At 41.5% G+C, this 24254-nt stretch overlaps 1 protein-coding gene across 9 annotated transcripts in view; it reads right to left on the bottom strand.

Moving 5' to 3' along the window:
• RBM26 (RNA binding motif protein 26) overlaps positions 1-24254 on the bottom strand; it is a 113222-nt gene that overhangs the window by 14704 nt on the left and 74264 nt on the right. For all 9 annotated transcript variants that reach the window (XR_006287127.1, XR_006287126.1, XR_006287118.1 and 6 more), the window contains exons 19-21: positions 20118-20327; positions 15830-15916; positions 11205-11318 (exon numbers count right to left, since the gene is read on the bottom strand). Coding sequence is in view for 1 of the 9 variants with exons in the window: in XM_043534405.1 (XP_043390340.1) it covers positions 11205-11318; positions 15830-15916; positions 20118-20327 (411 nt within the window). In the remaining 8 variants the exon portion in view is untranslated. The remainder of the gene's footprint in view (positions 1-11204; positions 11319-15829; positions 15917-20117; positions 20328-24254) is intronic.

Consider the following 24254-nt stretch of genomic DNA (forward strand, 5'->3'; position numbering starts at 1 on the left):
ACCAAGGGTCAGTTCTTTGGCCGGTTTTGTTCAATATCTTCATTAATGATCTGCAGGATGGCGTGGATTGCACCCTCAGCAAGTTTGCAGATGACACTAAACTGGGAGGAGTGGTAGATACGCTGGAGAGTAGGGATAAGATACAGAGGGACCTAGACAAATTAGAGGATTGGGCCAAAAGAAATCTGATGAGGTTCAACAAGGATAAGTGCAGAGTCCTGCTCTTAGGATGGAAGAATCCCATGTACCGCTACAGACTAGGGACTGAGCGGCTAGGCAGCAGTTCTGCAGAAAAGGACTTAGGGGTTACAGTGGACGAGAAGCTGGATGTGAGTCAACAGTGTGCCCTTGTTGCCAAGAAGGCCAATGGCATTTTGGGACGTATAAGTAGGGGCATTGCCAGCAGATCGAGGGACGTGATCGTTCCCCTCTACTCGGCATTGGTGAGGCCTCATCTGGAATACTGTGTCCCATTTTGGTCTCCACACTACAAGAAGGATGTGAAAAAATTGGAAAACGTCCAGCGGAGGGCAACAAAAATGATTAGGGGGCTGGAACACATGACTTATGAGGAGAGGCTGAGGGAACTGGGATTGTTTAGTCTGCGGAAGAGAAGAATGAGGGGGGATTGATAGCTGCTTTCAACTACCTGAAAGGGGGTTCCAGTGAGGATGGATCTAGACTGTTCTCAGTGGTACCAGATGACAGAACAAGGAGTAATGGTCTCAATTTGCAGTGGGGGAGGTTTAGGTTGGATATTAGGACAATGTTTTTCACTACGAGGATGCTGAAGCACTGGAATGGGCTTACCTAGGGAGGTGGTGGAATCTCCTTCCTTCAAGGTTTTTAAGGTTAGGCTTGACAAAGTCCTGGCTAGGATGATTTAGTTGGGGATTGGTCCTGCTTTGAGCAGGGGTTTGGACTAGATGACCTCCTGAGGGCCCTTCCAACCCTCATATTCTATGAGCCTTCTCTAAGCAGTGCCTGCTGAAGCACACATGCACCCCTCCCCCACTTCTATCCCGCCCCTTGGTGTCTCTGATCATTGAGACAGTGAGGCTACATAAAGTGCATTCAGCCCTCTACCACCGCAGTTCCTTCCGCCACCAACCCAGACTACCATAACAGGACTCTGAGGATATGACTACACTGCAATTTAAGCCCAGAGTTCAAACTCAGGATCAAGCCTAACCCCTTTTATCAACACACAAATTGTGCTAATCCAGGGCTCGGACCCAAGGTCGCAAGACCCCATGAGGGTGGAGGGGTCGAGCCTCCGTCAAGCCGGGTCCCAGGGTTCAAGTCCTACTGCTTTGCAGCGTAAACAAAGACCCACTGGACTTGCGCTATGACAGTCTGCCAAAAACATCCCACAATCCCATGGGCCAACTTTATTTGTCCTTTGGACAGTCAAGTTTGGGGGACAGTCAAGTCTTCTCACACTAAACCATGAACAAAAGGCTAGAGCAGCCACCTTTTTGGAGGGTACTAGGAAGTCTTGGATATGGGTGGCTGACCTTGGGTCCCCACAACATAGTGCAGAGGTGGGAGCCCCAGGTTGGGACCCAGAGTTCAACATTTCCTAACCTGGGATTACCAAGGAGTATAAAACAGTCAAACCCTAAAACAACAAATCCAGGGTCTACTAACTCTAATTCTACTAACCTTGGGCTTACGTTGCAGTGTAGACATACCCTGAAAAAGAGGGAAGGTGGGCAAGAATTGTGAATAAGCAGACTCATTTCATAGAAGTCTGGTAACAAGTAACCAACCTTCATTTCTTTTTTGAATGGCTCTGCATATTACTACTTAGCAGTAGTTTAACAAGTAATGCTGAAAAATCCTAGACATAGGAATGGAGTCAATCAAACAACGATTGCAACACTGCTCTGCCATATTTGACATGTGCTCCAGAAGAAAGATTCAGCATGTTTAGTGAAAATGTGCACTGATTTCCAAGTGGCAGCCTTACAAATTTCCCTGATAAGAAGATGTCTGAGGGAAGCAAAAAGACATTGCTACAGCTCTAGCAGAATGAGACTGCACAGAGGGATCAGGAATTTCAAGTAACTCATAACACTGCACAATGCATTGTTTAACTCATCTGGAAACCCAACTGAGTGGACACACAATCACCCATATGATAATTTGCATAAGAAACGGTCTAGATGGCCTCTTAACACTTTTAGGTCTATCTAAATAGTATGCAAGAGCCCATGTAGCATATAAAGCATGTAACAGACTCCCATTTATTAGCATGAGGTTTCAGAAAGAAACTGTCTCATTGAAATGGATCTCAGACACTTCCATAAAAATCTGGGAGCAAGTTTAAGAACTGCCCTATCTTTATGAAAATTTGTAAATGGCAGCTCAGCTATCACAGCATGCAACTCACTCGCCTTCTGGCTGTGATATCAGTGATGAAGACCATGTGTTCTTTATTATGCTTGTCTACTAACTTCGTCATGGTTCGAAGAATGACCTCATAGGCATAGATGAACAAGGAGTAATGGTCTCAATTTGCAGTGGGGGAGGTTTAGGTTGGATATTAGGAAAAACTTTTTCACTAGGAGGGTGGTGAAACACTGGAATGCGTTATCTAGGGAGGTGGTGGAATCTCCTTCCTTAGAAGTTTTTAAGGTCAGGCTTGACAAAGCCCTGGCTGGGATGATTTAGTTGGGGATTGGTCCTGCTTTGAGCAGGGGGTTGGACTAGATGACCTCCTGAGGTCCCTTCCAACCCTGAAATTCTATGATTCTATTGTCTCGGCCAAGCTGGAGCAATCAATGTAATTTTTTTCCTGTCTTGTCTAATCTTCACTACTTTCTGAATCAATGGAAAGGAGAGAAAAGTATACAGAAGGCCCTTTCCCCAATGTAGAAGAAAGGCTTTTTGTTGATTTCTGTCACAAACAAGTCTATTTCAGGTTGATCCTAATGGGAAAAGATGTCATGACAACCTGATCCTTCAGGGACTGTTGTGAATCTGACAGCTGTCCCTGCTGAGATGATCTGCTAGCACACAGCCCTCCCCTGCTAAATGTGGGACTACTGGACAGCGCTCGTGACAAATGCATCAATCCTATAACCTAACTGCTTCAGCACATAACTGAAGTGAGTGAGCTCCCTCTTGTTCAGTCATGTAAGACAAAGCGGTTGTATTGTCCATTGCTACCTAGGACTACCTTCCCTTGTATATGAAGAAGGAATGACTTGAGAGATGAATGGCTCTTAATTCCAACACGTTGATGTGCAAACTTTTCTCTTGAAAAACAGAGTGCCCTTGGATTGTACACTGAGATATATATGGGCTCCCCCATCCAGTGTTGGGAGCATCTGACGTTATTGTCAATGAAAGCGAAGGAGGACTGAACAGAGCACCTCTGAAAAGACTTGTTCCTCCATCACCTTCTGATACTGACAGGCTTGAATTTAGGAAATCACTTGTTCTATTTTTAAAAACCTGTCTTCCGGAAGAAAAGCTTTTCCTGATACTGAGGTGTTGTCTACACTAGAAAACTGGGTCAGACTCGAGGTGTGAAAAATCCACAACCCTGAATGACACAGTTAAACCAACCAAAACTTTGTCATATAGACAGCTCTACGTCAACGGGAGAATTCCCCCGTTGATCCAGCCACCGCCTCTCGGGAAGGCAGATGACCTAAGCCACTGCTGTGCCATTGCAGCATTTTAAGTGTAGACAAGCCCTGAATCCAGTATGGAACCTATAAAGGTAATCAGCCTCCCTCAGTTGATAAGTTGGGCTAGTCTGTGTCTGAACCATAGAGGAGAATGATCCTCATTGACTGGTCAACAACTCTTGATCCTCATATAAAATCTGAGGCATGGTGTTAGCTGAAGACAAAGAAAAGGGATCTGGTTGCCTCATCTCAGGTCTAGATCTGAAAGACCTTCTTATGCTCAGTCTGAAACGAAGACTGGGATTGCTGCTGCTGACACCTCTGGCTACATGCAAAATAAGAATGACGACTGTGGGTAATACTGTCTCTAGTATCTAAATGATGGGGTAGATGGTCTCTTCCTGATCGTGAGACTCAGACCCAGAGTGCGAACACTAGAGCTAGTCTCCTTCAATTTTTCCAAAAGGTCATCTGTCTCAAGTACTGAAAATACACAAGTACTGTTGCAGCCACGTTGGTCTCAGAACTTTAGAGAGACACGGTGGGTGAGGTAATATCTTTTATTGGAACAACCTCTGTTAGAGAGAGAGAGAGAAGCTTTCAAGCTTACACGCTCTTCTTCAGATCCAACATAGATACCTCACCCACCATGAGCTCTGCTTCAGAACAGTTAGCTTATAGCACTGAAAATAAATGCAACTTTTAATAGTGTGTAACTTCTAAAGTTGTTTAATATCCTTCATTTTGTACTCTAAAGTTCTTCTTTTAAAAATATTGTGAAATATAATATAAAAATCAGCACCTTGCTCTGTACAGCAACTCCATTCTGCAACATTAATGTGACATCTGCATAGTTCATGAACAGAAACTTCATGAGATTTAAATTACCTTTCCTTTTCATCTAAGTGTATTATGCTTAATGCTCACCTTTTTTGGTGTTACCAAACGCATTTTAAAAAAAATAGCTGAAGATTCCCTTTAAATTGATAATGTATCAAAAAACATTACACATGAAGTGCATTCTGGCAAGGTGATTGGAACAGTGTACAGAAATTGAAATATGTTGTCAAGTTAGACTTGTGCTACAGAAAGTAAAAATGAATTTGGGATAATTAGACACTGTAAACAGAAAGAATGGGTTGAAGAATGAAGAAACAATGAAAGAAAGTAAGCTTGCGGTAAGCATAAAGACAATAGGTGGTTTGGGACATATGTTCATTCCTTCCCCATAATTTTTCTCTAGTGTTGAATTCATTTGTCTCAACTGCAAAAAATACATAATTCTTAAAGGAAAAGCTTCTTAGACATCCTAGTAATTATTTTTAGGTATAGACATATTCACCATGCCTATCTAGTTCAATTTTGAACTTGATTGTAAATTGTTGAAGTGTAAGGTCTCATTTTAGACACATTGATTTGAGGGAGGAAAAATATAAAATGGGATAGATTAAGTATCTTTTGTTGTAAAGAGGCAAAGTGACTATGAACATAGGAGTTAATAAGACTATTTTTCAGTATACGGTCTTAAAGCTCATGGCAGCATAATACAGTAACTCCTCACTTAAAGTTGTCCCACTTAACGTTGTTTCGTTGCTGATCAATTAGGGAACATGCTCGTTTAAAGTTGTGCAATGCTCCCTTATAACGTCTTTTTGGCAGCCGCCTGCTTTGTCCACTGCTTGCAGGAAGAGCATCCTGTTGCAGCTAGCCAGGCTGGACCGGGTGGCCTGGCAGCCCCCCATCAGCTCCCCGTTCCCCTAAGTTCCCTGTGCAGCAGCCACCCAGAAGGCTATCAACTGCCCACACTTCAGCTGTCCCTCCCGCCACTGCCATGTGCTGCTCCTGCCCTCTGCCTTGGAGCTGCTCCCAGGAGCCTCCTGCTTGCGCGGGGGGGGGGGGGGGGGGGGGAAGAGGAGGAGGCTAATGTCAGGGTGTGCCCCTCCCCCCTGCACCCCACTTACCCCATCTCCATAGAGCCGGGGGGGGACACACGACAGGGCTCAGGACAGAGGGAGCTTCCTGGCAGCAGTTGCTCTGGTCTTGGTCTCAGCTTGCTGATTAACTTAATAAGGTAGTGTACTTAGGAGTGGTGTCAGTGTACTTAAAGGGGAAATGCACATCTCTCTCTCTCTCTCTCACACACACACACACACACACACGGTGTCTCTCTGTCTCCCCTCCCTCCATTCTTGCTGCCTTGTAGAGTGTGAGACTACATTAACAACGAGTCAATCCTTGAGGGCTCAGCTAATTGTTAGTTCATCATTTAGCAGTAAGGCATTCCCTGGGAAATATCCCACCCTCTGACTCCACCACCTCAACCAAGCTTCACAATCATCATCACTGTGTACAATATTAAATTGTTTGTTTAAAACTTATAGTGTGCGTCTGTGTCTGTCTGGTCTTTTGTCTGGCAAAAAAAAAATTTCCCTGGAACCTAACCCCCCGCCCCCATTTACATTAATTCTTATGGGGAAATTGGATTTGCTTAACATCATTTTGCTTAAAGTCGCATTTTTCAGGAACATAACTACAACGTTAAGTGAGGAGTTACTATAGTTTGGACACATGTAATATGTTGAAGAATCATAAGAACTATTAAAACACGAGATGTACATCATCTGGTCCTCAGAGAGTCTCCCATTTTTATGTTGCCCCAACAGAGAATAAAGTTCAACTTCATTTGTGCCCCCCCCCCTTTTTTTTTTTTTTAAAGAAATTACATTGGAAAGCTTTTGTTCAAGTGGCTCTGCACATTTCCATGTATGGATATTTCTCCATACAGTGCCTGCTGGAGTGCACATGTGCTCCATCCTACCGCTCCTCTCAGTGTTTGTGAACATTCTGAGGGGGAGGCTATGTGAGCAGCACTGTGCCCTCTAGCACCTCAGTTCCTTCCAACCACCATGGAAAACAGAAGTGAGCTGCCCTGGTCCTTCAGATATGGGGCATTCGAAGTGCCTTGTTAGATTTATAGTTTATAGTAGTTTATTCCTAGTACAGTTAGTATAAGATAAGTGTATAAACTATCTGTATATAATACTATTAAGGTAGGTTCTTTTGTGTTATGGCAGAACCTCAGAAGAAAAACAACCTGAGCTTTGAGATTTGCTTGGTGCCCTGCTATTTTCTGGGTGTCAGACAAGCATGAGAGACTTTTGAAATGTTTGTGCGAGGCACATTTGCCTCTGGGTGTTCCGTTTGCCAGACGAGCTTCCTGAACGTGTAAGGATAGGTAGACCAGGCTTCAGGTACTTTGGCTCAAAGAAGGTCTGGCCACTAAACTAAGTTCCGGAGGTTCATCGTGACTGCAAATGAAGAGGACTGATTTGGCTTCAGTAGCTTCCTTAAGTAAGGAAACCTCAAAGTAGCGCAGATTGCTATCTGTGCAGGGTTCTGATCTTTGGAGAAAGCTACCAATGGTTCAAAAGGCACTGGAGAGAGCCTGTCAGGAAAGTCACGGAACCTAAAGCTATGTTGGTTCCAGCTGCATGAGAACAGAAGTAGTAGTTGTGGGAGAAGGCAGCCACTGTTAGCAGTGCCAGATCCCACTTGTCAGACCCCTCCATTGCTACTCCAGTTACAACAGTAAGCTTAAGTCTGTTCCAGGCTCTTTCAAGCACAGTGCTGAGCGATGGAGTGTTTTCCCAGATCAGTTAGTTTCCAAGTTTGTGGAGCTGGGCCAATCCTCTGCTCCGGGTCCCAGGGCCACCATCCGATCAGAAGAGGATAATAGTAGTGGCTGATGTCCATTTTCCTCTGCCTGAGAGTCCCTTAACTTTGACTGGCAGGAACTTGGCAGGGGAAGAAATTATCTTTATCAGTTCCACAATCTACTTCATCTGTATTTAAATCTCAGCCAACAGACTAGGACTATTAGAAACTATTGCCTATTGCCATTGTGGGGTGTTGGCTCAGTACTGCCTCAGAGGAAAGAGTGTAATCTACTGAATTATGTACCCACCCTCTTTGTCTCTTAGGGTATTACTGTGCCCACCCAACACACACCCTGCCTGACCCTGTTTAGCCTAGACTTCCTTAGATGAGCTGAAGTGAGTCATGAGGAAAAAAGGGGGATTCTCCGTATCTGTTATGGATAATGAAGCTTGTAAACAAAAAGTCAAATACTTTGGTGAATTTAGTGTCCATAGACACTACTAAGGCAGTCAGGTATTTTCAGTTTATAAGAGATACAAGCATGAAAGTCAGAACCATTTATTACAGAAACAATGAAAAATTTTTGATATTGGCTGGGATAAAAGCAAAACTGAAAGGGGGGGGGGAGTAGGCGGGGGGGCGGGGGGGGGGGAGCTTAACAAAAAGTTAACTCCCAAGCTACAGCTTCAGTTCCAGAGAAACAAATATTCTGCATCACACCCTCTTCACTTTCAACTATGAAAAGTCAGGGAGAGTCTCACCCATTCACCAGGGTTTCACACAGTTTGTGAATTATGTTCACAGGGAAAACGCCAACATGTAGCTAGCTGGTCCCTAAACTTTTTCCCCCTTACATTAAGGAAACCTGACCAGTATTCCCACTTGTTATGTGGATAAAAGTCTGTAGACAGAGCTTCTCTTCCCCTCAAGGAAGCCCCATCAGAGGTCCCTTTTCCAGGCAGGCAGTGGTTCTCTGGTACCTAGTTCTTTCCAGGACTATGAGGGGTTTTTCTCTCTACCAAGGCATTCACCACATCCAAAAACCTGCTTCTTTGCTCCCAACTTGTGTTCTCCCCCAACCCCACATCACTCTCGAGAGCTGAAGGTCCTGATTTCCAGGCTTGATGTTTCAGCAGGAGTTGCAGAATGAAACTGACTGCAGCCCATCTACAGGACAGATAATTAATCATTTTCCTGCCTCTGTTCCAGTGTTTGTAAAATCCCATTACACCCCCTCACTATGTAAATTGTAGATTACTTTACTTGCCTTTATTCTTTTTCTCAGAAGCGACTAAAATTACTGTTGATCAACAGGGTAATATACCCAGACAACTCCAGATTTCACTTTTCCCCCTTCAAGAAGTTTCCTCAGCAGATCCCCACTAATAAACTAGCAAGCACTAACTGCTTTCAGGAGGAAGACAGAGAACCGAGACTGAAGCCTTGCTTTCCATATTCAAGCATCTGATCTGGCTTTAAGAATCAAGAAAACTATGCTTCATTAAAATATAAATTGAAATCTAAGTGGCTATTTGCAAATTTCAATTTTGGAGGCTCCAAGAAGGCACAGTCTGAACTGAAGTGGTCTCGCCTATCCCTTTTTCTAAACCTCAAATGATTTCATCTGTTTAAGTAATGAGTACATGGGGAGACACCAATCTGATATGTAAATCTGACTTCTCCTGGAAATGGAGAGATAAATGAATTCGTATCTGTCAAACATACAGCTAAGAGTAGCATAAAATTCCTCCTTTACCTATAAGGGGTTAAGAAGCTCAAATAACCTGATTGGCACCTGACCAAAAGGATCAATAAGGGAAGAAGATCCTTTCAAATCTGTGGGGTCAAGTTTTGTTTTGTGCTCTTTGTTCTCTCTTGAACAGAGAAGGACCAGGGTAGGAAAAACCATCTCCTAAAATCCTACCTGAAATAAGCATCCAAGATTACGAAAATTGTAAGTAATAGCAAGGAAATGCGTTAGCTTGTGAATTTTCCCTAGGCTAAGAGGAAGGTTTATTCCTGTTTTTTTGTAACTTTAAAGTTTTGCCAAGAGGGAAATCCTCTGTGTTTTAAATTTTAATACCCTGTAAAATTACCTTCCATCCTGATTTTACAGAGGTCCTTCTTTTACTTTTTCTTTATAATAAAGTTCTGTTTTTAAGAATCTGCTTGGTTTTTAGTGTCCTAAAAACCCAAGGGTCTGGTCTGTGCTCATCTTGTTTACCTATTTGGTTGGTATATGATTCTCAAGCCTCCCCAGGAAAGGGGGTGAAGGGGCTTGGGGGGAGGGGGATATTTTGGGGAAACAGGAACTCCAAGTGGTCCTTTTCCTGAATCTCTGTCTAGCTCACTTGGTGGTGGCAGCAGTACCATCCAAGGACAAGGTAGGATTTGAGCCTTGGGGAAGTTTTTAACCTGAGCTGGTAGAAATAAGCTTAGGGGGACTTTCCTGCAGGTCCCCCAGAGTTCAGAGTGGGGAGGGAACCCTGACAGTATCAAATGAAAATAGTAGAAATGTTGGGTACAGCTATAACTGTGAAACAGTTTATAAGAAGGTCTAGCCATGAGAGCTTCAATCTCAGACTGCCCTAGCTTAAGTTCAATTTACTTGGAAACTTGTAAAAAAACAGATCTTGTGGAATCTTTGAGAAATATTTCTTATTAAGGTCTTAGGACTATGAAAAAAAATCTAAACCTAGAAAACGACCATAAGCTGATTCTGTGATTGTACTGGTTGATAGAAAAAGGAACCACCTGATATCTAGGGAGCAGGATCTTTCTTTTATCCTCTAGGTCCCAGAAGCAACGTGCATTTGGGCATACCTACTGCTCAACAAATTTATTGCTATCAATGGTTCTATGACCCATGAAACAGAACACATGACTCAGGAAGGTGCTTTTTATCCTTTAGATTAGTTGGATTAGATTTAAAACTGAACCAGGAAATTAAGTGGAATTAAGAAGGAAACAGAACTGTTACAACCACAGTGAAAACCGCTGCACAGCAATTGCGTAGAGCTGGAAGTACATAATGCAGAAGGAAGGGTCACGAAGTATGGATATGTGATAGTCGATTGGACTGAAGAGAGGAGATTAGGTAACAGTTTACTGATTGTTTCAAGTCCTTTACGTGGAGAAAGATCATATTAATGTTAACGAATGAGCTAGCTATTGGTCACGATGTAAAAAACATTTACAGAAAAAAAGTACACCTTTACAGTAGGTAAAATTCTAGCTCTGCAAAATAAATGAGTTCTGTAGGAAAGAAATTAGTCAAGTCTCAAATAGTCATTTTTAGTTGTGATTGTAAATCCACTGAATTATAAAATATCAGAATACTAAAGAAAAGAAATGGGAAATATCCAAGACAAAAATACCTGAGTTTGTGGAAATGCTGAGACTGATTCAATTTGAAGGGAAAAAAAAGTGTTGCAGCTTTAAACAAAATCAAAACATTGGAAAGCCAAGAAATTTACAAGAGACTACTTAATTGTAAATCCACTGAATTATAAAATAATCTCCATTGATTGTCCTGGGCATGACCCCTGGGTTTCCCCCGCACCTTAGTATGAGACACTCCTGTTTTGATAAATTACTAAACGGACCATCGAAGTTTTGTTTTTTGCTGTGAAAGAGGTACAATACTCCTGATAGGATGTGATGGAAGATTTGAACCAATAATAGGTTCACAGTGGCAGAATGGAAAAGGCAAGCTTAGTAGTAGCACAGACAAGAAAGTACACATTATGTAATCAAACTACAAATTCACGCCCCAATGTCAAGTCACAGAAAGTATATGGTACAGGAACAAAGTGGGAATCAACAGATGTTACCTACTTTTAGAAAAAAAAAAAAAAATCTATATTCTTTCATCTTGCCAGAAAATCAAAAGAAAAAAGAACTTACTTCCTCTTCATCTGGTTCAGCTTCTTCTGTTTCAACAGCAGACATATTAATAACTGGCTTATTCCATGCCAACTTCAAATCCTGTCCTTTGAATCGAGATCCGTGAACAGCAGCCTGAAGCAAATTAGAAAGTTCTTAGTTTCACATTTCTTTGTGAAAGGGAAATAAAATAATCAACAGTTGATCAGAGACCAAAAGTAAACCAATACTAAGCTTTTACTGGGGGAGGGGGAAGGTGATTTTTACACATTTGTGAAACAGATTTATGAGCTATTACGAACAGCTTAAAATTAAATAGATTTACTGAATATACCATTTCAGCATATAATAGTTCAGGACTTGATAATCAAATGTATTTACATAGCTGTTCAGGTAAGAGTTTACAAAAAGTAGTAGGTACAATATTAATCAAAATGCAAGAAACGAAAATAAGCTTAGCAAGTCAGGGATCAATTCATGACATGGATAACATACGGTCATGAACACCTTATTGAATTTTGATCAGTGTTTCACACCCTTGAAAGACTGACACAAACTGAAACAACACTTAATACATTTACTTACTACAAAAACCCAAGCATCCCACAAATACAAATGATTCAGTGTAACAAAAATTAAACTTTGTGATTATAAAACTTATTCTACTGGAAAATGCTCCACTTCCTGCAAACCCTTTGTAATTGAAATGTAAAAATTTTAACTTATGGGATATTCATGCCTTTCTAAGTACCAGATGCATTAAGTGGCTGCTTTGGAAATAGTATGTTCAAATTAAAGTAACATGAACTAGCATAAATCAGCGTTAGCAACATTTCGAAATAACTGTCACGGTCACAAAAGATTTATAGTACAATCTGAAAGTACAGCATAATGTGAAATGTAGAAACAATTACATGTTCAATGACATCTGAACATGAATTGTGTGATATTAAAGTCCCCAGGTATAAATTTTAAATCTGTACATATAAATTTATGATAAATTTAAAAGATTCCATGCCTATTAAAATGCAGCTCAGGAGTTTTTGGTTCATGGTCTCATCACAATGTCACACAACTAGAATTTTTATAAGTACTTATACATGACATTTAGGTTCAGAAACAACTTGTAATCTTTTGAAGAAATTACTGCTACATAAAAGTGCAACATTTTATAGCTAGGGAATCCTCCCCTCCCTTCCAGACTAAAATGTCCACCACCATAAAACTTAAGCTTTTTTCAGCCAAAGGTAAAATATTACATTTTCTTCTGAATAAGCCCCAAAGAAAGCTTTCATGATTCAACTAGTTCTGCAACTAATCTTCATTACCAATTACTATTCTTAAAATCTGATTTACTAACAAGCACCAAACAATTTGTAATCCAACATGTTTTGAATTATAAAATGAATCTGATTTCTTTGAAAGTTCTACATTTAGTTTTACAAGTCATACTAGAATGTGGGAGGGAAACCATGTAATAGCAAATTCCTATTTCATCTGAAGTCCAAATGTCTTCTCTCCATCATTATGAAAAAATATTGCCATATGAGCGTGCAGTGAAAAAGGCGCCCTCATGACGTTTACTGTATAGGTGGAGTTTCTCTTCAGTTAACATTATATATACTTTGTACTGCTTACACGTAAAAATTGTGTTAAAAGAACATTAACATTGCAAAGTCAAGCACTCAAAAGCTATGAAATGCCGAAATTAAGGCTGCAAACAATTCGGCTCCCTTGTGAGTATGCTTTATGATACAGTCTTTAGTTACAAGATGATGTGTTTTTTTTTCCCCCACAGAACACGACTTGTTCAGTGGACAGCTTGGATGGCACTCAATACATGGATAACTATTCAATATTTAGTTTTATTTGAATCAAGTGGTTGTACACGTTATTGTGCATAAAAATATATCAAGGTCTTTTATGAAAGCTTGTAATGTTCTGACCTTGGTGGTCATTAGGAGATATGTATACAGACTGTGGTATGAATTTATCTAATTGTGTATATATAAAGCTGTGCTCATGATCTATGCTGCAACATTCAGTTCCACCTCACAACAAGGAGGGAAGCACAGAGTACCCTTTAAACGAAGCTAAAAACAAGTGGTGGGCCATTACATTAATGGGAAAACACTGAAACAACTTGCAACTGAAAAGAAAACCCCAGTCCTCAAAACTGAGAAAGGAAGGAATTTCCCCCACTATGAATCACCATAGTCTGAGAAATTTAACAACCAACCAACCACCCCCCCCGCAAACATTGTTAAAAGAAAAGGTATTTGAAGTGAAAGATATCCAGAACTGAGGGACAGTCTCAAAGGTGGGGGGCTGTCTATGAACTCTAGATCCCTCCTCAGGGCTATAGGATAAACCGGGAATCTGAGCAAAGGCAATAGGTATCCTGTCTTAAAACCGATTCAAATGTGCAAGTGTAAAACCTGAGGTTGCATCTATGTTTTCGCCGTAACTTGTATGGTGTTTGCTTTCCTTATTAATTCGTCTTTGAATCTGTGATTTTTCCCTCAAACAAACCTTTTATTTATTTTTACCCCGAACAGGTCTCTGTTGTGCAAATGGTGTGTAGTGTCGTCCCCCCCAAAACGAAGTAATAATTGGGGTGCAGGTTTCATTCCTTTGGGAGTGACAAACCAAAAGGGAAAAGTCAGAGTGTCTGGTACTTAAGAGCTCGGGGTAGATGAATTTGGGGAGACCTGAGACTGGAAAGGCTGTTGAAGTCATCCTGCAATGAGTATTTAGGCAGGCAGAAGCCAGGATGAGGCCTTTATACTTGTAAACTGGCTACTGATGTCAAGGTTCTGTGTCTTGAGAGCATAACATTAAGGCACACAAAGTTATACGGCAGATGGTAAGAGCGCCCCTGATCCCCAAAACATCACCAATTGCATATACCAAAGGGTCCAAATCCAAGGGCAATCTTAATGCTGGCATTTCCTAATTTTTGAGTGCTTGACTTCGCTTAAAGTTACTTTGTAGGCAATTTCCTAAATTTTTGAAAAAAAGTTAAATCCCATCACATGGAACCATATTGACAGTACACAGATCATTACTCTGAGTAAGTGTGAGTTTCCTATACATTCTAACATACTTACCTGTCCTATGTATTTATATGGCCCCCATCATAGCATCTGAATGCCTCACAATCTTTAACGGATTTATCTTCAAAACCTGTTAGGTAAGCATCCTGCTCAGCATCCTGTACTGGATCCACTGGAAGGCGTTCACCAGCGAGCAGAGGCTGAACATGGCCAGCCCGGGCAGCCTGCGCCAGGAGAGCCGGGTGGCCACCTGCGACACGCCCGAGCAAGGCAGCATGGCCTGCGCCTCTGGGAGCGCCCCGGCCTCGGGGCTGCCACGCGCAGCCTCTTTCGCCGGGAGGAGCCCATTGGGCTGCGGGGGTATTTCCCCCTTTTCATCTTCCTCCTCCGCCCCGTCCCCAGCCATGGCCGTGCCTTCCCTATCCAGCTTCCTGCGCCTCACGCCCGCTGTACCACTCGCACAGCCCCAGCCCCGCCAGCTTGCTAGGAAGGATGAAGTAAGCTGTAGCTCACAAAAGCTTAAGCTCAAATAAATTTGTTAGTCTCTAAGGTGCCACAAGTCCTCCTTTTCTTTTTGCGGATACAGACTAACAAGGCTGCTTCTCTGAAACCTAGGTAAGGAAGTGTCATTCTCATTTTGCATTGGGGAACTGAGGCACAGACCACTTGTCCAAGGGCAAACTGGAAGTTTGTGACAAAGCAGGGAATTGAACCCAAGTTTCCCTGAGTCCCACTTATTAAAGCACTGCACTGGCATGCTTCCTCCCATTTAATTAACAAATTAACATTTAATAGTTTCATTAAATGTTTAGAAAGCAGTAATATTTAGGGAAAAGTTTCATACTGATACATTATACCTTAAGCAAGCACTAATTTCATTTCAAAGTGAACTTGATGCTCTGAATGTATTAAATGTAACTGCCTAGTAAACACAAAGAATAACGAATTAGTTCCCAAATTAAATTTCAGTAATCACAACCTGTATCATCTGTTAGAAATGTTGGTGAATTGAGAAATTAAAGATACGTAGTCAAAACAAACTTCTAGAACCTACAAATTCCCAAGAAATCAAATTTCTATAAAAATAAGGGACATGGAAAAATACATAAAGAAAACCCTTTGAATAACTTGTTTCATGATTCTGCATTTCTGATGTAAACTACAACGAAAGGGAAAATAATCAAGCCGTGGGGTACTGAGGTAACTCTTATGGGCAAAAATAAGGAACAATGAACAGGTAGGGGGGTCCTGCCAAAGCCAGACATCCATTCATGAATTACCACTAGGGGGATGTCTTGTTTTGACTCATGCAAGATATACTTTAAACTAGCTCAGAATTTCCTCCCTTTTAAGGATTTCATTTAATATGTTGGTTTGAAAGCTTTTTGGGGAAAAAAAAAGGTTACTCAGTAATCTAATTTAATCTAAAAACAAACCTATTCCTCTTTGATAATCAACTCAAAAGCAGTCAACATAAGATTTAACTGTTCTGAAATTATACTTATTCTTAAATTTAAATTTAGTTCAGTTTACATATGACTAATATGAGATATCCTCTTAAAGTACTTTTAATATGAAGAATATACTTACAGCTTCAGCTTCTGCTCTTGTCTTAAAAGTAATCACTGCATGGAGAGAAGAGTCGTCTATCTGGCAATCTTCAATTTCACCATATTGCTTTCAATAAGAGAAAAATGTAAACTAACTGAAAGATTCCTCTTCTATGCAAATGCTGTACTAAGGGCTAGTCTACACAGGCAACGCTAAAGCGCTGCCGCAGCAGCGCTTTAATGTGGCTTGTGTGGTTGCGGCGCTATAAAAAAAAAAAACCCTCCAAGAGGGGCGTAGCTCCCAGTGCTGGTGCACTGTCTACACTGGCGCTTTACAGTGCTGAAACTTGCTGCGCTCCGGGGAGAGTGTTTTTTCACACCCCTGAGCAAGAAAGTTGCAGCGCTGTAAATTGCCAGTGTAGACAAGCCCTAAAGAATCACACGGACTTGAAAATTATATAGAACTGGAAATGATGCACGCTAAAGAGACCTTAATGGTTAACTTGTCTTTGTGAGAAATACTATATAATTTTTATATGCACTTTAAAACACTGAACACTATAGTATTTGGACTCCCCTTACAAAAATTTACTAGTGCATACTATAAGGATGAATCATGGCTCTCCTCTTCTCCTTCAGAGCCACTGACTCCATCAGTCTGTCAGGAAAATGTCTGCATGAAGACTAATCTTGCAATGTGCCAAGACTCAAATTCAGTCTTATCTCCAGTGACAGCAAGTTCCAGAGCTGAAGGTCCTCTACCAAGAAAGCTCTGCTCTGGTCCCTATGGAGCATACTTGGGCTACATCACCTACACCATCCCTGACAATCACATCTGCGTAGTTAGAGTGCTGAGAGATGTGGTCTCAGATAACTGAGCTCTAGCTAATTCAGGGTTTTACAGAAGTGGACCATAAAATATTTTAAACTGTAGCAGATAATATATATATTAATACAAACTGCAAGACAAACTTTTTTCAAATTGCTGTGCAAGAGAAATCTGATCTCACCATTTTTTTCCTCAACTGGAAGTATTTTGGTCTGAAATATAGTTGCAAACACAGTAAGAGCAAAGCTACTAAGAACAAACACTGATGTAGAACTCCATAGGCTACTGACAAAGTACCAGAGGACTCTGCACCAATTTTTTGATGTGTCATAATATTGATGTTTATGTTCAAGGTGTGGTTGGTTTTTTTTCCCTATTTTTATCCATTTAAATATTCAGTTGCACAAAAGTATATATTTTAATCTTTTCCCCCAAATTGTTATCAATTTAAATTGTCACAATTGCAGAAAACTACAGATGGGGAGGTGGTCAGAAAATTATTTCTTGACAGTGGATGTTGAGGTTCAAAAAATTAAAATGTTGTAACCTTAAAATACAAACTGTCAACATTGCTTGTTAAAATATACAAAGTAAATATCCTTATATCAAACAAATTCTCAAGCAGCATATTTCTTACTTTGCCTATTTGTACATTTTTATTACTATCGAGGGAAGTTTTTTCCCCCCAATTGGTTTGTGCATATATGATGAAATCGGCATTTACCAACATTTACAGATAAAAATCGAATCCTTCCAATCATATGTCATCATGGGCCCCCAACCCAGCACCCACCAGCCAGGTGGCCATGCGCGGGTGGCGCATTAAACTCAGCAACCAAAACTAGACCAAAGTATTCTAGTCCACAGGAGACTGACCTATTATGTGTGACAGGCAGAGAATAGTAGGGCCCAAGGTGCACCAATACCAGAGACCTCTGCAATGGCTGGGAACTGGACAAGTGAGATATATCAAGACGATCTTGGCAAGTTACTCACACCCCATGCCGCGAAAGGAGAAAAAACATCCAAAGTCACTGCCAATCTGATGTGGGGGGAAATTCCTTCCCAACCCCGCAGAGTCCCCAACCACACTTAAGAAAATAAAATTAGTTAAATGCAACATCATCCTCAATTAAACCCTCTGAAACAGGGAAAAACCAAGTTATGGGAGATGTCATAACCATAAACCAATGCCCACACAGCACGTTTCCACTGACAGATGGAGACTCTGCCTCTTCACAAGGAACTTCCTTCTGTCTCCAGATAAGAGACAACAAACACAGTATATTAACTTCCCTCATAGTAGAATGCAAAATCTTAAAGGTGACCTTGCAAAATTTTTTGGAAATTTTTTTTTAATGGCGTTAGTGTGAGCTTATGTTTTTAAATCCTAAAAGATATTTACAAAAAAAAGTTGGTGTTTTTGAACACACACCTTTGCTTCTGCAGTTTGTGTAATTAATTTCTGTGAAAGTGACATGCCAAACCCAGGTTTAAAGACATGTTAATTACTGACTGCAGTCTGAGTTCACCCCCTCTCAGTCTCTCTGTACAAAGAGGCAGCTATTTAGCTGTGTTAACAATATAATCTAGCATCATATAAATTAAAGGAGATTATTATTTGCATCCGCTTGCCATGCAAATAGCACTGATATCAGAAAGGTTGGAGCTCAAGTTCTTCTCACTCTGGTTTCTTCAGAGGAAGGGGGCAGAGCCACTATTTAGTTTTTTTAAATATGATGTAAACAGAGATTGTCAAAAGCAAAAGCAAAAGCAGCTCTCCATAGATCATAAATTAGTTGAAAAAGTAAACTCAAAAAAGCTTTAGAGGTCCACTTTAATTACAACTTCAGTAATATCAGCAAATATTCAGCCTTGACATATATGCACAGATTAAATGTGAGGTCTAACTTTCCAGAAAATTAACTCTTTACACTAAAAGTGGTATAATTATTATGAATTCTGATTTACATTTATTTTAATGTCTAGCAGAGGAGTTTAAAATACTGTTTTAACTGAAAATCTAAATGTAATGTTGGCTGAAGAGTCTTACCAATGTCCTTATAATAACTAGACAAGTTTCCCAATAATAATAAAAAGTCATTTCAATAGACCTATTTGTATAGCCATATTCTGCTGCTGCAAATGTGACTGCTATAGATGAATAAAAACTGACATAAGACAATATGTCTTATCCTCTAAGTCAACCACATCTTGAGAATTGTTGGACCACAGTTGGCTCCTGTTCCTGGTATACAGGCTGTCCCTGTTGTGGTGAACGTTAAAAGGCAAACAGAAAGCAGACCTGACTGACTGCTCCACAATCTCACTTGTGACACTGCCTCAATTTATCTTTGACAGCTCTGTACCATCACCAGTATCCAGGCTACAAATTCAATACGTTTCTCCTTCATTGCAGGCTTGAAGAGAAAACACATAGATCAGACAATTTTCCCCTCTTGTTTGATTTTCAGTCCAACTAAATTATATGCTGACATAACGGACTGCTGACAAATATAAACCCAGTACCAAATTTTGAACTGCAGCCCTAACATTAAGAAGTTAGGAAAAGGGAATTCTGTTTAAAGGGAATTCTGGCTTTGCGTGTGCGCCATTTTGGGGACGCACAGACTTCTGGGAGTGGTATTAAGATCCTGCAGCTGTTGTACAGTTCTGGTCTCTACTCTCAAACTCAAAAAAGTGGGTATAACTCATTGAGACAGGACTGTCAGGCATAAAGAAAGTTGAAGCAAGCGTACCTCCAAAAAGGCAGTTTGTTCACACATTATCTTGTTTTGTTACAGGATAACAATATGGTATTCTGTGGTTTAGAAGAGTGGTCCAAGATTTCTTTTCATTCTTATACTCCTCCAGTTCTGGCAAAAGCCCATTACCAGTTGTTCTGCATGATTTCTACCCAAGGACTTTCTACTACCACCACTCTAACAATAGCTTGCTAGGATATTGAATAACTGACGATAGGAAATTTTACCTCCAGATTCTCTCCCTGGTGTACACAACATCCGTGTAAACACATAGGGAACAATTTAGCATCACTTATGGTTTTTTCACCCTTTTGCCATGCTCCTTTTCTTTGGCAATGACTTTGGATCATTTTTCTCCTTCTACAGCATGAAGTGTTAGTCACTTGGCAAGATCATCTTAATACATCTCACTTAATCAGTTCCCTGCAATTTAGAGGCCTCGGGCATTGGTGTACCTTGGTCTGTATCATTTTCTGTCTGTCACACAGCTGTTTCTAAAGAATGCCACTAGAGTTAAGTAAAAGTTCACTTTTTTCCTTTCCCTACCTTGTATGAAGTCCTTCTATAGTTTAGAAACAGAAAGCTCTTTTTAAAGGTAGAGAACCTACTTTAGGACTCCTTGGTTAATTAAATACTGGATTCTAGTTGATTGGAATCACCCCTTGGAAGTTTTTCCCTGCACTTCCACAAAACTATTAAATACAAGGAAAAGAAATGTTGAAGTTACTACATACCGCAAAATGAGGAAGAAGATCTTCTCTATCACTTTCTGTGAATGCAGAGATCTCCAGTGCCCTCGGTCGATGATCCACTACTGCATGACCTGGAACCCCTCTTCCACGACCCCGGCCTCGTATTCCTCTGCCTCTGCTACGTGATGCACCCCGACCTCGTGCATTAATTCCTCTACCACGACCTGAAGAAAGAATCCCTCGTTTGGCAGCCTAAAAAGTTTAAACATAACTTCAGTCCACAACACATATGATCTAAACATTATTTTCACAGAATTAAAATAAAATCATGTTCCAATCACCATCTTTGTTTAATGTCAAATTTTGAGACTTCTTCCTAGCAAGAGGAGCAGATGTGGGTTTTGTTTCAAATAAAATTAAGCATTTTAAGATGATCGCCTTCAAAATTCAAGTAAATTAACTCTGACTTGTCCTCAGGAACCACTGTGAATGCCTTTTTGATTCTGAAAAAAAAAAACAGTTACCTTTGTTATATGAGACAAGAAAGTATAATCTCTGACCAATCCTGTTTCAGCTTGAGTATGACCTTGTGTATGAATGGTACTTGAGGAAACTCATACATCAGAGTTGACCTCCAGGGAAGTAGGAAAGCATCTGAAAGAGTGCCTGGGCTCAGACTTGCTCTGGAACAGAACTGATGGCACGTTCTGTTCTGTCTTGTTGCAAACTGGTTCATACCAATAATCCTGCACTTGCAAAAAAAAAAAAATAAATCTGAGTATACTGGCCTTCAATGGCCAGTCATGATTCTCCCCAAAAGTCCTGCTGAGGTGGTCTGTATTCTTGTCAACACAGTATTCTTGTCAGCAAGTTAAGGAAGTATGGGCTGGATGAATGCACTATAAGGTGGGTAGAAAGTTGGCTAGATTGTCGGGCTCAACGGGTAGTGATCAATGGCTCCATGTCTAGTTGGCAGCCGGTGTCAAGTGGAGTGCCCCAGGGGTCGGTCCTGGGGCCGGTTTTGTTCAATATCTTCATAAATGATCTGGAGGATGGTGTGGATTGCACTCTCAGCAAATTTGCGGATGATACTAAACTGGGAGGAGTGGTAGATACGCTGGAGGGGAGGGATAGGATACAGAAGGACCTAGACAAATTGGAGGATTGGGCCAAAAGAAATCTGATGAGGTTCAATAAGGATAAGTGCAGGGTCCTGCACTTGGGACGGAAGAATCCAATGCACCGCTACAGACTAGGGACCGAATGGCTAGGCAGCAGTTCTGCGGAAAAGGACCTAGGGGTGACAGTGGACGAGAAGCTGGATATGAGTCAGCTGTGTGCCCTTGTTGCCAAAAAGGCCAATGGCATTTTGGGATGTATAAGTAGGGGCATAGCGAGCAGATCGAGGGACGTGATCGTTCCCCTCTATTCGACATTGGTGAGGCCTCATCTGGAGTACTGTGTCCAGTTTTGGGCCCCACGCTACAAGAAGGATGTGGATAAATTGGAGAGAGTCCAGCGAAGCGCAACAAAAATGATTAGGGGTCTAGAACACATGACTTATGAGGAGAGGCTGAGGGAGCTGGGATTGTTTAGTCTACAGAAGAGAAGAATGAGGGGGGATTTGATAGCTGCTTTCAATTACCTGAGAGGTGGTTCCAGAGAGGATGGTTCTAGACTATTCTCAGTGGTAGAGGAGGACAGGACAAGGAGTAATGGTCTCAAGTTGCAGTGGGGGATGTTTAGGTTGGTTATTAGGAAAAACTTTTTCACTATGAGGGTGGTGAAACACTGGAATGCGTTACCTAGGGAGGTGGTAGAATCTCCTTCCTTAGAAGTTTTTAAGGTCAGGCTTGACAAAGCCCTGGCTGGGATGATTTAACTGGGACTTGGTCCTGCTTCGAGCAGGGGGTTGGACTAGATGACCTTCTGAGGTCCCTTCCAACCCTGATATTCTATGATTCTGATAGGACATTCTGAGCTCCTAGGTGAAATGCTGACAGAGTGATTTCCTTCTTGATGCAAGAGTTATATAGGTGGATGGCCTTGTGACATAACAGTACGGATATGGCACTTCCTTGCCTGTTGACATAAAACATGGGCGTCATGTTGTCCTGGAGGACTTGGATAGTTTGGTCTTTGATTTAAGGTCGAAAGACTTGACAGGCTTTGTGTATGGCTCATAGCTCCACCACACTGATGTGGAGTGATGATTCTTCCTTTGACATATAGTTTGTGTTTGAGTCATCTCTAAATGAGCTCCCTACCCTAGGAAGGATGCATCAGTAGCCAAAGTCATGGATGGAAGAGGAGTTGAGTAGGGCAGCACTACTCTATAATCACTAGTGGGATTCTTCCAGCTGTCCAGTGAGTCAAGTGCTCTGGCAGTTATGCCAATTGTCATGTCCAGAAGATGTTTGATTGGGGAGTAAACAGGCTTCAGCCATCCCTGTAAACATCTGAGGCAAAGTCTAGCATGCCAAGTCACATAAGTGCAGCATGTTATGTCCTCCAACAATCTCAAACAAGATCTCATTGATGTGTTGGGGGTAAGACTGTAGACTGTTGAACAGGTCCAGGATGACCTGAAATCTGTCCTGAGGCTGTTATAGAATCTGTATCCCCCCGCCATTAACTAGGTTCTTTGAATGGAAGTAGAAGTTCACTTGACTTTGTTTATTAACAAGTCCTGCTGAGCAAATAAGGGTTGAATCTGCGAGATGCTCATCTCCATTTGCTGCTTGGAACTGCGGCAGACCAATTGTCCAGATAGGTGAATATCTGGATGTCCAGCCTCCTGAGGTGGGCTGCTACCATGCATTTGGTAAACACCCCGGGGCAGAAGGAAAGATAGTGTACTGGGGAATGCTGGTCCGCAATCAAATGTCTCAGGTACTTTCTGTGGCCTGGGTGGTTTGCCACACAGAGTAAACATCTTGGAGAGCCAGAGACTGCTAGGAGTGCATGTGGAACCTGATATTTCTGATTAATTTGTTTAACTTCCACAGCCCGCCGCCTTCTTTTAGAAATGAGAAAACGCACATTAAAGCCCTTTCCCCAACATGAACTTCCTGAGCAGCACCCAAATGAAGAGTTTGCACTTCTTGTAAAAGTACAAGCTTGTCCTTGAAAAGAAAAGAGGAACGAGGGTGGGTATAGACTTGAACTGTGATATGAGACCCTTTTGACAGAGTAAGAATATCTGGGCTGGTAGAAAGGTTGTCATAGTTGTTGCTGTGGTCTGTATTGCTTCTTTCAGGGAGCTATGATGTAGATCCCTAGTGAACAGTGTGGCAAGCGAGTCCTCTAGGCTATGTCAGGCCTCATCTCCTCTCTTATCTGACAAAAACGACCACATATCCCTCAAAGGGCAAGTCCTCAATGATCTGTTGCATTTCTGCAGGTATGCCCAAGTTCTGAAGCCACAACAATCTTCTTATGGTGATCACTGTAGCCATTACCACAGCTGCAGAATCTGGAGAGTCCAGAGCAGCCTGAAGAGCAGATCTAGCAATGAGACAGCCTTCAGGAACCAGAGACCTAAGAGCATCCAGAAATCTGCCCATGAATTTACTCATGGAGTCCCAATAAATATCATATTTAGACAGAAGCGCCCCACGGTTAGAAATGTGCAACTGTAGATTTGAGTAGAATTATATTTTCCTGCCAAATAAATCTAGTTTCATTCGCATTTTTTCTTATGGTGTAGCATGAAAATGACTTTGGCACGATCATCCATTTGCAGCTGAGAACCAGAGAGCCCAAGGTTGGATGTGAACACAATTGCTCATAACCCTGAACAGGTACCTGATAGCATCTGTTTGTTGTCAGGGTAAGGGTGGCTGGAGTCATCCAAAGGGACCTGCAAAATCTTACAGTCATCCAAAGGGACCTCATTAATAGGCAAGCTACTCCGCCTGGACCTGAGGACTGCAAAATATCACAGAGTTTGAGGACAGACTCCAGCACAAACTCGGCTTTCACTCTTCAGCTGCTTCCACCCATTCTCATAAGATCTTGGTAAATCAAAGTCATCTGGTGCTGGTGACAAGGACTCATAGAAGGACCTGATCAGGAGAAGAGAAAGTATAAATGGGGGGCAGCTCTTCTACTTGATGGGATGGATTCCCATGTGAACTTCAGCCTGCAGGTTGGACCAGGACAAACTCAGGAAGGTCT

Source organism: Chelonia mydas, chromosome 1, assembly GCF_015237465.2.
Source record: "Chelonia mydas isolate rCheMyd1 chromosome 1, rCheMyd1.pri.v2, whole genome shotgun sequence".
NCBI lineage: Eukaryota > Metazoa > Chordata > Testudines > Cheloniidae > Chelonia > Chelonia mydas.